Consider the following 14,655-nt stretch of genomic DNA (forward strand, 5'->3'; position numbering starts at 1 on the left):
TTGGAAAGAGCAGTTGTGGTAAAATGATAAAATCAGAAGCCAGAACTCTTAATAAAAATTTAAGAAGAAAGTGAGAGGAGAAAAAGTGGAGATACTCATTGTAGATGGTCTTTAGGAGGGCAGAAGAGACAGAGAACAACAGAGAGCAAGGAGGAAAGGAACAAGTGAGGGTTTCTTTTTGCAGTATGGAGAGATATGGGCATACTTGTAGACAGATATAAAAAGGAGTCAGGAGAGAGGGAGACTGAAATTAAATAGAAGAGTGAGGATAATGGGAAGGAATCTGTTGAAGGAAACAGGATGGAATAGATCACTTATCAGTTAGAAGGATTAGCTTTGATAAAGACTAAGTCCTCTTCATCTTGTGGGGGATCTTCAGAAGGTATCTGATCAACAGATGAGTTAGATGAGGGAAAAGGAACTTCATAGCAAATGACCTAAATTTTTTCAGTTGGGAGAAAACTAGTTCTACCATTATTTTCAAATTACAAAATCAACTAATTCGAAAGGTCACTTTAGAATCAATCTAAGCAGGGGCAGCAGGTACAATTTTCTATTTCTCTAAGCAACAGAACCAAGGAAATTCCCAGTTGCACAAAGAGATGGCAAAGTGAGACTTCATATCCCAGGTTCAGCTGGCAGTTTAGAGGTCTTTGCCAGAAATAAGTAAAAAAGCAGGATATCCTGCACAATGCAGAATACTTTTAAAAAAAATCTGATTGTGCATATCCGCCACATGTCCCTTCTTGAAACATACTATATATGTATTGGAATAGCCAACTTTTTAGAAATTTTATATTGAAAGCAGGAAAATTAATAGGTTTTCTTAAGAGGAAAAAAAATATGTAAGAGTTTTTTCTTATTTCTTTAAACAATTTTGCCTTCCAAGGTCAGTTTCTATGATCTAATTGAACCATCAAGTACTAGAAAAAGAAAGGTTGTTTCATGCCTCAAGACTATTAGCCATACTATCAATTATAGATCTGAAAACATAAAAGCTCTTCACATTGTCAGAGTACTAATGGATTGAGCAGATCAGCCAGATGACAAATGTTTTACAGAAGCCTGGGCTCAACTTACCTGGAAGATTACCCTTGGAGATGGTATCTGTATCCAAATTGTAAGTGTCCTGGAGACGTAACAAAGCTTTGGCTGCCCCAGTCTGGTCTTCATCATTAGGAAAATACTGTCTCTGAATGGTCAGATTGGAAATGAAGCCTGGGGGAAAAAGAGAGAAAACTTAAACCTCCAGATTCTATTTAGTTCATCAATTAGAATTTGCACCAAGATTTATGAAGACCATCAAAACTATTGCATACATAGATGAGAATAAAAAGTCTTTGCATTTATTAAGAATTCAATAAATAAAAGTGTTTCAGTTTACTTCTATCTGATCGAAAATCTAGAGTAGGTTTAATATTGAATGTAGAGTTAAGTCTGGATCTCTCTTGCATATCAGTATCTACACTGGGATAAAAATGGGCTCAAAACTCAACATTGAAGAATTGATGGCTACACTACTTGGAAAGAAAACAAGAAGCCATAATCAAAAGGGATTTATGGAAAATGAACAAATAAGTGGTTTTAAAGCTAAAAACTTTTTGATCCATTAACAAATTTTCATAAATGAAAGGGCTTTAAACTAAAAAGAAGTAGGGAGGGAGAAGACTGCCTGTTTATATCCTACATAGCTACAGTTAAGGAAGAATAGTCCCAGGCTCTCAGAAGGAAAAAAAAATCCAAGAAGCCAGTAGTAAGACAGCTGACCTAAAATATATATAAAGAAATGAAAGTGGAAGACTGAAGTCAAGGAGACAAATTGATCTCATAGATATCACTGACACTTCAGTCATGAATGAAACTATGACTAAATATGGTCCTAGTTAAGTATTCTTTATTCAAAAGAAACAGTACAGGCAAAAGATCCATAGATCACCTGGACCAAAAAAAGAAAAAAGAAAAAGGGAAACAGAGGAAATATTTGGGGAAAAAAATCATATGCCAATCATACAGGCATAAAATACTAGTGCTTGGAGACCTGAACTATTCAGACACCTGCTCTCCCCTCTCCTCTAAATAAGAGCAGCTAACGATGCCTTAACTTGACAATGACAATTTGATCCCCCCAAAATGTTCAGGGAACCAAAACGAGCAAACCTATTTTGGATCTAATTCTCACCAATAGGGGAAAAACTGCAGAATTAGAAGTAGTAAGAACAGAGTAGAGAAGAGGAAAGAAGGGGAATTACAGAGGAGAGCTAGATGAGAGGTGAACACCAAACATGAACAGCCCTGAAAAATCCTCCCTGAAACTACTATATACACAATGAAAATATACCACATACCACATTATGGTATATGAATGTAATGTAATATTACTGGGCACTAAGAATCAATTGTTTTTAAGACTTTTTAGACATGTCTGATTCTTCATGATTCAATTTGGGATTTTCTGGGCAAAATTACTAGAGTAGTTTGCCATTTCTTTCTCCAGTTCACTTTACAAATGAGGAAGCTGAGGCAATCAGATTTAGTGACTTGCCCAGGATTACACAGCTAGTAAGTGTCTGATGCTACATTTTAACTCAGGTCTTCCTAACTCTAGGTCCAGTGTACCACTAGCTATCCCTATAAGAAGTGCAATATTTATAATAATGTAAATGGAAAAATACTTCCAACAAAAATAATTAAAACTAGACACTGAGAAACCAAAATGACAATCTGTAACTCCAAAGAGTAATGTAAAAAGATGTCTTTTGCTCCATACCTGCCTCACTTCTTTGCAAACTATGGTTGTGAAATACTGTACACAAAGATAAACTTTTAAAATGTTTAGATTTGTGTTACTTTTTTCTTTCGTACTTCACATTTTGTTATAAGGACAAAAATGACTCTCTGAGAGGGCTGGATTGAGAATGTATATAATGCTAAAAGAAAAAGTATCATGCTAAAAAAAGTATCCACAATTTTTTAAGACTTAAAAATTTTATCTCTAGTACAAAAATTTAATTAATCCATGTATATAATCAATTTCCTAAGATCACAACTAAAAATGAAAGTTAAATCAGGAGTCTATAAGCACAAATTTCTTCAAGATTATATAGAAACTTGAAAAAAATGAGTCTAAAATATTTTTAGAATCAACTATACATGGAAAAATTGCATAAAATGAGCAAAAATATAATAAAGATAAGATGTCTTGCTTCTTCCTAGTGTATCATGTACTTCAAACATTTCATCAGCAAGGCAGTTCATGAAAAATAGGAAGGTTGGAACACAGGCTAGATTTCTTTTCCTAGGCTTCAAAGGAAATTTTTTATTTAAACAGATTTAAATGCTTTATCAGTGATGACTCATCACGTGCACAGTTCTATCCTGGGAATTACTATTCTGAGATTTAGATAATGTGGAGATGTCCCTCTAAGCTTATCACCCCAATTACTGATTTTAATAATTCTTTGAAAAGCAAAGTGCTAAAATTCTGAAGAAAAAAGGTATTAGAATAAAAACAGAGGTAACATTATTTGATCATAATAGTTATTTTTTCCAAAGCTAGTTTACAATTATGGGAAATTTTAAAATCTTATTTGGACAGTAGGAGGCCAGTTTTTTTCCTTAATGGACATGTATATGTGAAAAGTATCTAGTTCAAAGAAATCTAAAATCAATTGAAGTATGTTCAGTTTGAAACACCAACTCCCAAACATGTAAAATTCCATGTGGAAGGTAGGAGGAAAATCTCAAAATGTGTTTTTCCTTAACAAAGTATGAGAATTACAACCTTTAAGAAAAAAAAAGGAAATAAGATGCATTATTTATATTAATGTTTTGAGGTATGACTACACTTTAAATCACTGAGACTAACATTGTTAAAAACTTCTAAATCATTCAACTTTACTCCTTAAAACAAAATAAATCTGTCAGGATCATCAGTGTCACTTCCTCCAAATCATTATCAAATAATTTCATAAACAATTTTTTGAATTTGTAATTACTCATTGAGTGATATTTTACTTTTTTAGGGGGTTTTTTTGATGCTTTATTTTTAGCTGGTTTTTTTTTTAGGTTTTTGCAAGGCAATGGGGTTAAGTGGTTTGCCCAAGGCCACACGGCTATTATTAAGTGTCTGAGACTGGATTTGAACTCAGATACTCCTGACTCCAGGGTCCATGCTCTATCCACTGCACCACCTAGCTGCCCTGATACTTTACTTTTTAAAAAATCGTATCTACTCCACAGTTCTCTTTATTTTTTGTGAAACATTTGTAAACATGCAATTGGCACTTCACAAAGAATTCAGCTCTCTTTCCACAGAACTTTTAGTATCCTAAGTCATGAACTGAACTCAATTTTCTACATGATTCTGGTATAAAGTATCTGAAATATATCATTGATCTTGACATCCACAAATGTACCAACTCTACATTTGAGAATTCTGAAATCTCCTAGTCCAGTCATTATCTATTGGGTTTCTAGCTCTCCTTCTACCTTCCTTTCCTAAATCCTACTTTTCATCCACCCTCTGATCCCTTTGTCCTTCAGTTCTCTCCCAGGTCATCTTCCCCAAACTAGCCATTCTCTTTCCTTATCATCATCTTAAATCTGGTCAACTAATTCAACTCTACACAGTACTCTTCTTTTGAGTCCTGGGTTCTCTTATCATTTCTCCATTTGAGCCTGTCAGGCCTCAAGCTTGAATCACTCTGAGAGCTCAATCCAGAGCCAGATAGGGAATATAAACTGACTGTCCTGGGTCCCTCCACAAAATGAAGGCCCCTGGAGAAACTGGTCAGTTGGAGAAGAGTGGAGATATAATCCAGGGTAAGAAGACCCCAGGCACTGAGACAGCAGCTGAAGCACAGTGACAAAAGCCAGAAAATAAGGAGTAGAATGGGAAGGGAAAGAAAGTTGGCCAACCTGGGTCCCTCCCTAAAATGAAAGGCCTGGGGTAGCTAGGTAGTGCAGGACAGAATACTGGCCCTTGAGTCAGGAGGACCTGAGTTCAAATCTAGCTTTAGACACTTAATAATTGCCTAGCTGTGTGACCCTGGCAAGTCACTTAACTCTAAATAGTCTTAAATAAATAAAATTTTTAAAAACTAAAATGAAAGGCCTGGAAGGAACTCACCAGATGAGAATGGAGGTCCCAGGTGAGAAAGCTGCAAAGAACATTGGATAGCCCAAGGCAAGGAGGTTCTGAGACAGGTTGTTCTGGACAATATTGAAAAAAGAAATGCTAGGGGTGGCTAGGTGGCCCAGTGAATAGAGCACCAGTCCTGGAGTCAGGAGTATCTGAGTTCAAATCCGACCTCAGACACTTAATAATTACCTAGCTGTGTGGCCTTGGGCAAGCCACTTAACCCCATTTATCTTGCAAAAAAAGAAAACAAAATAAAACCAAAGATAAAAAGAAATGCCTATGGGACATTCCAGTCCAAAACGTCCAAAAGACATTTGATGATCCAGAATCAAGACTAGGAACAGATCAAGCTGCATATATAATGTGGGAGACATCTCTCTGCAGAATGAACCCAGTGGAGCTGAAGAAGTCAAGGTATAGATAAAAAGAAGAAAAATATCCAGGACTGAGATTTGAAGAATAATATAAATGAAGATCTAATAAAGAAGAAGCAGAAGTAGTCAAGAAGCTTAGAAAGAGCATAAAAGAAGGGGCAGCTAGGTGATGCAGTTGATAGAGCACCGGCCCTGGAGGCAGGAGGACTGGAGTTCAAATTCAGCCTCAAATATACTTAATAATTGCCTAGCTGTGGGACCTTGGGCAAGTCACTTAACCCAATTGTCTTAAATAAATTTTTTAAAAAAGAGAATAAGAAGTAATTTCACAACAACAACAACAAACAACAAAAGAGAGTGGTCCATATTGTCAGATGCTGGAAAGAGGATGAGAACTGGCAATTAAGAGATCATTGGTAAATTTGGAGGGAAGTTTCAGTTCAGTCATGAGGTCAGAATGCAGTGCATGTTCAAAGATCATCAAAAGATGAAGGACCTCATCCCGATTGGAGGGGATAGATAAGGAAGAATCCTACAAATCTCTTGAAAAGTAAAACACTCAGTTTCTTTTCAATTCTTTTCCATATAGATAATTCTATTTCTACAATTTCACCACTGGTCCTTTCTCAGTCTGAGAAAATTGATGCTAACTATCCCTAAAATTTGGGGAAAGGAGAGAGAAATTCTTTCAGACTAAAATGTTATATATACTCCAACTTTTTTTTTTTAGGATTTTACAAGGCAATGGGGTTAAGTGGCTTGCCCAAGGCCACACAGCTAGGTAATGATTAAGTGTCTGAGACCGGATTTGAATCCAGGTACTCCTGACTCCAAGGCCTGTGCTTTATCCACTACGCCACCTAGCCACACCCCTACTCTGACTTTTAAGGTATGATTTTTTTCCCCTGATAAAATTATATCCTCAGTTCTTCAGAGGTTTATAACAAAAACATAAGAATAACTTCAGATTTGATTTCTTGTATTAGTACTGCAACATTTTTTTTTTAAAAAAATCAATGCACTGTACTTCAGTGGGTCAGGATAGCATATCATATTTTAGAAAATTGATATTCAAAATACATTCAAGGTAATTCAAATTTATAAACATATTTGCTACTTTTTCCACTCTTATTCTCTTTTTAATTATTTTTGCTCCTTAATATTTTTCCAGTCACTTTTTTTTTAGGTTTTTGCAAGGCAAATGGGGTTAAAGTGGCTTGCCCAAGGCCACACAGCTAGGTAATTATTAAGTGTCTGAGGCCAGATTTGAACTCAGGTACTCCTGACTCCAGAGCTGGTGCTCTATCCACTGCACCACCTAGCCACCTCCTCCAATCACTTTTTTGAAAACTACTTGAGCAGGGAGCAATAAATTCATGAACAGCTAAACTAATTCATTTAACAAGCATTCACTTAGCAACTGTATGTCAGCAGAAGAGCTGGTTAGAAATAGTCATACCCAGAATATTTGTACTTAAAAAACCTTTATCTTTAACAGAGGAGCATATTTAGAAATATCACCATCAAATTATCATTTATCAAGTAGTCAAAACTAGAACTGGATAGCTGTCCAGGTCTCAAACTCTTTGCCATTGCTTCTGGTTTTGAGCAAATAATTCCAGTCAAAAGTCACCTTGTTTTTTTAACTAAAAAACTCAAATGTGTTAAATGTCAAGTCATGCTCTATTTTTACTGGGGAATGGGTACAAAGAAGGAGAAAATATTTTGTCACTGTTAAGTACTTAAAGAATTTCTTTAATTTGGAACAAATCTCTTCTCCAGGGAATGAAAAATGATATAGCAATCTGAAAGAAGACTACAGAAATCAAGAACTTAGCCAGGGACAGTTTACCTATTATTGTTCATTGTCCCTAAGTATCTGAGATTTGCTAATGATCTGGAAGTCAGGGAAGATCTCCTGGAGGATATAGAATCAGACTAACAGGGAAAGTGGAAAAGAAAGACAATCTGAGGGTAGCATGGAGACACTAAGCTAAAGGATGAAATCATTGAGATGTAATATCATAGTCCTACAACACAAACCATGATCCCAAATAAAAGATGCCAGATTAGAGAAATAAATTGGAAAAGGTAACTTCATCACCAAAAAAATTAAAACAAATATACACCCTAAACTAGGACCCACCACAAAAATCTCACAAGGATATTTTTTTCAGGCAAACCAACCAAAACAGGAAGAAAAGAATACTTCCAAACTTTGAAGCATCCAGATCTTCAGGAAGGTGAGCAATTCCACAGCTTCTAATGGTCTGAAGACTAATGAAGGTGGAAGAAATCTTGGGAGTCTAAACAGAGAAGGGCTTAGATGCCTAAGTAAAATTTCTCTCATAAACCAACAACTAAATTCCTTCAAGGTCCTAAGTCTAAGAAAACTAATAAAAGAAGGAATTCTTATACATGAATTTCCCCACTCAGAGCTATGGTTAGAGAAGCAGATACTAGAAAAGCTAAGACATGTGAAAGCATTAGGAAATCAAAATCATTGTCTAGAGACTGGAATTAAACATCATCCAATGAAAATAAGACCAAGCTAGTTGAACCTAGATAAAATTGTGAAGAGTGCCAATTAGATAAAGGAGGATATAAAAAAAGAAAGCCTAGCTTCCAGATAGCTTATATGCAAAATTATGATTAATTTAATAAGATCCACCCTTGTAATTTTTTCATTTGATTTTATTTATGATTTGTTCTAATTCCCTGATATATTTTTCCCATAATATTTCTAATAACAAAAGAGAAATTCCTCTTGCAATCTAAGCTGGGAGACAGAAACCCAGTTCAAAGACAATGGCAGCAAGAACATGGCACCAGCTTGGCTAGCCAAGTCTTGGAGCTTAATTGGCAGGGAAAAAAAGATAATAGATGAAGCATACCTTCAGTCTCTGTACAAAACACTCTGAGGCTTGGGATTAACTGTTCCCTTAGTCTTAGCAATCACCAGAGGATGAGGCTCTCCTTAAAGCCTTTTCAGACTTACCATCTGACATGTCCTTAAGGACCAGATTCTCCAATTCACCCCACTCAGTGTTCAGCCTTTTCATTAGCTTGAATGCATTTACGGGGTGCCCAAGGAACCCCTCTGGGTCCTTTGTAGCTGTGCTGGTTAGTTGATCTAATTTCTCTGCCCATCTAAGCATACAAAACAAATAAATGGGATATATATATCAATTAAAAGGGAAATCTTTTTAAATACAAGATTATGAAGCTCTCCATTCCTTGACATGAGCCAATACTGAGTTATGTAGTATTTGATATGAACTCCTTACTTGCCTATGGGTCTAAATTTTAAGAGAATGCTGCTGCCTGACTATTTTGATCCTTTGTTTCAGATGTTCCATATGGTTCAAAGTGATGTAGCAATTCCCAATACTCAAAAAGTCTGTTCTGAAAGGGTCCAGGTAAATTTGTATCTTAAAACAAATTTTATTGCTTGCTCTTACCTCAAGAGATTTACTTTGTAACTACATTTGCTACACTCAAAATATATTTACTCAACTTATCAAATAAAGGTGGCAGGAAGAACTTTGTAATCAAAGATTAAACACCTAGTCACTTGGAATTTAAAACTTTATAACTTGTTATAAATGTAACAAGGATCTGACAGACTTGGAGTCAAGATCTAGATTTGAACCCCACTTCTGAGTCTTATTTTTCTCCACTGTAAAATGGGGATAGTAGTATTTATCTTCACAGGGTTGAGGCTCCAAGGAGATTTTTATGAAGATGTTTCACAAATATCTTTTGATTTGGTCCAGACTGATTTCATTTGTGAGGGGAATGTGAAGGAAAATTCACCTCATGCAACTCATCTGTTTCTTACCCTCTTCAAGAGTTATCTTGAATATGAAGAACTTAGGCTGGGTCTGAGGAAGGACTGGAACCTGGATCTTTGTGATAGCCTATTATTATTATTATTACTAGTAGTAGTAGTAGTAGTAGTAGTAGTAGTACTATCACTCTTATTCTCATCTTTTTTTTTCGATGGGACTTTTATATTCTAGCTCTACCCTAGTGTCTGGGTTAGCCTAAAACTGATCTCTCTTGCCCCAGGTCTTACTCCAGGCCTGGCTGGTCCCCTCATCCCTTCAGAAAGCTATCACATGGCTTCCCTTTCAAAGTAACAACTGGGGTATCCTTCACACAACCTAGCAGCAGTCATCACCAAAGCTCATTTGTGAAATCAACTGCTTACTTTTTCACTTGTTCCAATTTGACCTCCTCGGCTCTAATATAGTCTTTCAGAGATGTAACCAGGTCTTTCTCAGTGTGGATTAGGTCTGTCATGTGACCTAAACAAGAGAAATTTTAAAAGAGATATTATCAATTTTCTCAATTTTTTTTTAATTTTGAAAAGTGAAGCAGACAGAGAATTCTATTATAGAATTTAACTGGAAAAGAATTGAGAATTGGAAAGAATCTTGTTTTGCCAGATGTTTTTTTCTGGTAAACAGAAAGATGTAGCCAAAAGCTTTCTTGAACATGTGTTCAACTTCTAATTTTTAAGCTACCCGATTTTTCAAGCTCCAGTTGTGTTACCATATTGTCTTTTCAGATGGCAATTAAAAAAAATTTAATCATATCAGATGGAAATTTTAAAGGAAAAAACAAACATTTTAGTGCCCAGAAGCAAAACTTCAAACTTAAGAAAAAGACACTTATTTAGATTTTAATTTTTCTAATCCAAAAGAGAACACACTTATGATACTTCACAACTGAGATTTGCTCAAAAAATATTCACACTGAATGATGATAAACATTTGTAAAGCATTCTGAGGTTTCAAAAACTTTTCTTCTCGACAACTATATCAGATAATGTTTCAGACATTATTCCTGTCTTACAGATGATAACATTGAGGTTTAGCAGTTAACTTGCTAATGGACACAAAACCAATTGTGGTGAAATCGGAACTCTTTCACTGGTCTCATTAAAACATACACTTCTCCATTATTTTCCATAAAAATTGTTAAGATTAGGGGGTCTCCATGTCTGGTCAACTATATTTAATAGTTATAAATTAGATAATATTAGCAAAGCATTTAGCACAATAGCTGGCACAGGCCCTTAATAAACGCTTGTTCCTTTCCCTCCTTATAAGGAAGAATGTTTTCTTTTTATGTGGGGGATAGGAGGGATAGTACTGCAAAAAAAAAGAATGAGTAAAAAAATGAGCAAATGCACAGAACAAGAGGTCCAACCTTAAAGAGAAAAACAGCACCTTTGGAATTAATGTGCTCCATTTATTATATGGTTTAAAAAACAAGAAAAGAAGCTATAACCTAATGAAAATTTATGGTTTCCTGTACAATCCCCTTTTTCTATTTTTCTTTGTAAATGGAAATTCTCATGTTTGTGGATTAATCTAATTTAGAATAAAAAATTAAAATTACATTTAAAAAATGATTAGGAGAGCCAACCAAGTAAAAATTTCTGTTTGAGTTATGCAGTTGTGGCAGCCAATAAGGTAAATTTTCATGTAAAATCGTGATGCTATATAGATCATTTTAGTCACCTCAAAAATGTTTTTTAAGTGTTAGAAAACACTTTTAGGATGGGAAGGAAAGAAACAAGTTAATGCTTTGATGGGAGGGGGGAGGATTTGAGGAAGAAAAAAGAAGTAACATAAACACTGAGTGAACTTGTTTACATAGAAATAGAACAAGTTCTTACCAATTGAGGTGAAGAAATCAGTATGGGCCAAAGAATGGTGGAGCAGGAGTCCTACAATTAAAAAGCACCGGAACATCCTGGAAGGTGTAATTATATAGTGTGTCACAAGACCTAGAAAAGAACATATTATATAAAATTGGCATTGTTAACTTTCTGAAAAATTCCTTTTTTAAGTGAATGAAATTCTCAAATGTTGTTACATATTATATTTGAACTCCTTCCTAGAGTAAGACTGTGACAGTCAGAAACCAGTTCCAACTTGTTTTCAGAAAAGATGTTTTGATAGGCATTTTACATTGCTGAAAGGGATAATTTCTGTGTACATAGAACCAAATATTCAAATGTCTTTTCCTTTAACAAGTTAAATGAATAGCAGTGTCAATTACTTTGAACAGAATTAGAATTTCAGAGATGGAAGGAATCTTAGTGATTTGATTGTCTAATCTATAGTTGAAAATTACCTCTACAACAGAACTCAAAAGAGATTAGTGCAGTAGATAGAGCACTAGGCCTGGAATCAGAAACACTTGAGTTCAAATTTGACCTATTACAATTCCTAGGTCTGTGACCCTAGGCAAGTCCCCTAACCTTTGCCAGGCTCAATTTCTTTAATTGTAAAATGGAGATGATAATAGGATCTAGCTCTCAGAGTTGTATCATCTAATATGTCCTTAAAGACAGAAAAAGAACTCAATACCTCCTAAGGAAAACATTCAACTTTTAAACAATTCTCTTAAGAAAACTTTATTAAATCAAGCCCAAAATCACCTCTTTGACTCCACCCAGTCCTCCCATTTTTCCTTTGGGGACCATATGACAGTCCTCATACCCTAAGACAGCAGTTTGGTCACTTCCAGTCTTCTCTTCGACAGGCAAGTTCAAACATCCCCAAGCTCCTTCATCAAATGATCTTCATAATGTCTGAATTTGAGGCCCTTCACCATTCAGGTTGCCCTCCTCTGGACAACATCTAGTTTCATTGTCTTTCTAAAAATACGGTGTCTAGAACTAACAGTCTTACAGATTGGTCTTTCCAAGGTTGAGCATGCAGGGCTCTCACCTCATTATTCAATAATGTGCCTCTTTTAGATTATGTTATTTTCCTTGCCTTAAAAGCCACACTTCCAACATACTACAATCTCCAAATCTTTCTGGAATCATATCTAGCCATGCCTCTCCTCAAATTCAGTCAATCAACAAGCAACTTATCAAGTGTTTACCAAATGCCAAGAATTATGCTTGTATTTATGAAGCTGCTTTCTGTTATTGCTTTGCTTTTAACCTCAAGTGCAAGTGTAGAAAATTGGTCATAACCTCAGACTTGGTATTAAGAATATTTGGATTTGAATCTAGCTTCAAGTCCTTAATAGAAGAGGTTGGGCAAATAACCTAAGCCTCAATTTCCAATAAAATGGGGGAAGAGCATGTACCCCACTGGATTGTAGCACTTAGTGAACCTCAAGAGCTCTATACACATGTCAGTGGTTATTCATTTGAAATATCTTATTAGACATGGCCCAATAAGATGATCAAGAGCTTTCTGAATCAACAAGCATTAATTAAGCCCCTCATATGTGCACTGACCACCAAATGCAAAAGTGAAATGTAGGCCCTGCCCTGAAAGGTCTTATATTCTAATTGATTAGTTGAATAAACAATCTTTATTCAAGGGAGTGATAGGGATAGGCACCAGGGTTATTTATACTGATCCTGTGTGAGACAGATCTACCAATAGGAGCAGCTACCTTCTTTATAAGGTACTGGAGCCCTTGGAGATTAAGTGACATGCCCAGAGTTAAACAATCAATATATGAACCAGACACAGGGCTTGAACAGAATCTTCCTGGTTTTTCAGGCCAGGAGCACAGGATCAAGCACAGATCTTTGGGGTGCTCCACTCCAGGCCTTTCAAGGTGAAATTAGACCATTAATAACTATTTTTGGGGTCTATCCACTCAACTAAGTCTAACTGTATTATCTTCCAGCCTGCAACTTTTCCATTAGAATAGTATACTCTATGATAAAATAGCATCTCACCATTCTTTCCATAAGAATAGCATACCCGACACTATGATAAAATCTAGGTAAAAAATTTATCTGTAGTATTCCACATCATAATATCTAACATAATTGTACAGCCCTCAATGTTTGCCAAGGGCTGTATATATATAAATCATTTAATCACCCCAAAACCCTGTGAGATGGAGGTTATTATCATTATCATCTTTTCCCCCTTTTTACAGATGAGAAGCAGAGCAAGGTCAAGTGATTTACTCATCTAGGAAGTGTTGGAAGCTTTCCTAATTCAAGTCCACTCTGTTCACAAACAACCAACCAAAAAAAGGCAATGAGGTTGATCTGCCAAAACTGATTTTATATGCAATGAATTCCAAACATTTTAATGGTAAATACACTGTTGTGTCTCAGATAATTCCATTTTCAAATAGATCAATGCAAACAATACCAGCAAATATTACTTTTAGAGATAATCCATAAAGTAGTATCAATTCATTTTATTAAGTACCTGTGTGTTGAGCACTTATAATGTAAAGAAAAAAAAATATATATATATATATCCCACTTTCAAGGAACTTACAGTGAAGAGAAATTATAAAATGATATTGGGGTTGGGGACACCAACATATGAGAGGATTAGGAGGATTGTAGGAGGGAGATAGCATAAGAGCTTGAAAGGAAACTGGTATTCATCAGAGAGAGGTCAGTAAACAGGAAGGAAGTTACTGAATGTCTCTATGCCCCAGCTTCCTCATATGGAAACATGGTGCTTGGGCTTCGTTGCCTCTAAGGGACCTTCCAGATCTACGATTCCAAGAGGTAAAGTGAGGGAGGGCAGCATTCCAAGGATGGAGTGAGAGATGGAAAGTCATGTTAAAGGTACAGCCAGTTAAGCTAGTTGAGGGGGAGGACTGTGTAAACAATCTGGAAAGACAGCCTGGAGTCAGAGGGAAGGGAGCCAAAGGGGAAGGAGAAGAACAAAGATAGCCCAGATAGTTCCTGTACAGCACATAAAACTACACAGTACATAAAGCACATATTCCTGGAGTCAGGAAGATCTGGGTTTAAATCTAATCTCAGACATTCATTAGCCTTTGACAGTCTCTGGGTAAGTCACTTACCTATTTGCCTCAGTTTTCTCATCTGTAAAAACGGAACGATAACAACACCTACCTCCTGGGACTATTATGAAGGCCAAATGACAATAGCTGCGAAGCATTTAGCACAGTGACACATGGTAAGTGATCAATAAATTTTAGCTATTAACAAAACATAGTCATTTGTTCAAAAGCAACCAGGAGAAGAGAGTAATCTAGAGTGCCAAATGCTGGAGTCAGAAAGGAGGTGGATTAAGAAAAGTCTACTCAGATTTTAGCAACTTAAGAAATCCTAAATAATCTTGGAAATTGGGGCAGCTAGGTGGTGTAATGGGTAAA

At 35.8% G+C, this 14,655-nt stretch overlaps 1 protein-coding gene across 4 annotated transcripts in view; it reads right to left on the reverse strand.

Moving 5' to 3' along the window:
• P4HA1 (prolyl 4-hydroxylase subunit alpha 1) overlaps positions 1–14,655 on the reverse strand; it is a 98,858-nt gene that overhangs the window by 38,417 nt on the left and 45,786 nt on the right. For all 4 annotated transcript variants that reach the window (XM_074232809.1, XM_074232807.1, XM_074232806.1 and 1 more), the window contains exons 2-5: positions 11,204–11,314; positions 9,728–9,824; positions 8,513–8,664; positions 1,081–1,218 (exon numbers count right to left, since the gene is read on the reverse strand). In XM_074232809.1, the coding sequence (XP_074088910.1) occupies positions 1,081–1,218; positions 8,513–8,664; positions 9,728–9,824; positions 11,204–11,279 (463 nt within the window). In that variant the 5' untranslated portion in view covers positions 11,280–11,314. The remainder of the gene's footprint in view (positions 1–1,080; positions 1,219–8,512; positions 8,665–9,727; positions 9,825–11,203; positions 11,315–14,655) is intronic.

Source organism: Macrotis lagotis, chromosome 4 (assembly GCF_037893015.1).
Source record: "Macrotis lagotis isolate mMagLag1 chromosome 4, bilby.v1.9.chrom.fasta, whole genome shotgun sequence".
Lineage (NCBI taxonomy): Eukaryota > Metazoa > Chordata > Mammalia > Peramelemorphia > Peramelidae > Macrotis > Macrotis lagotis.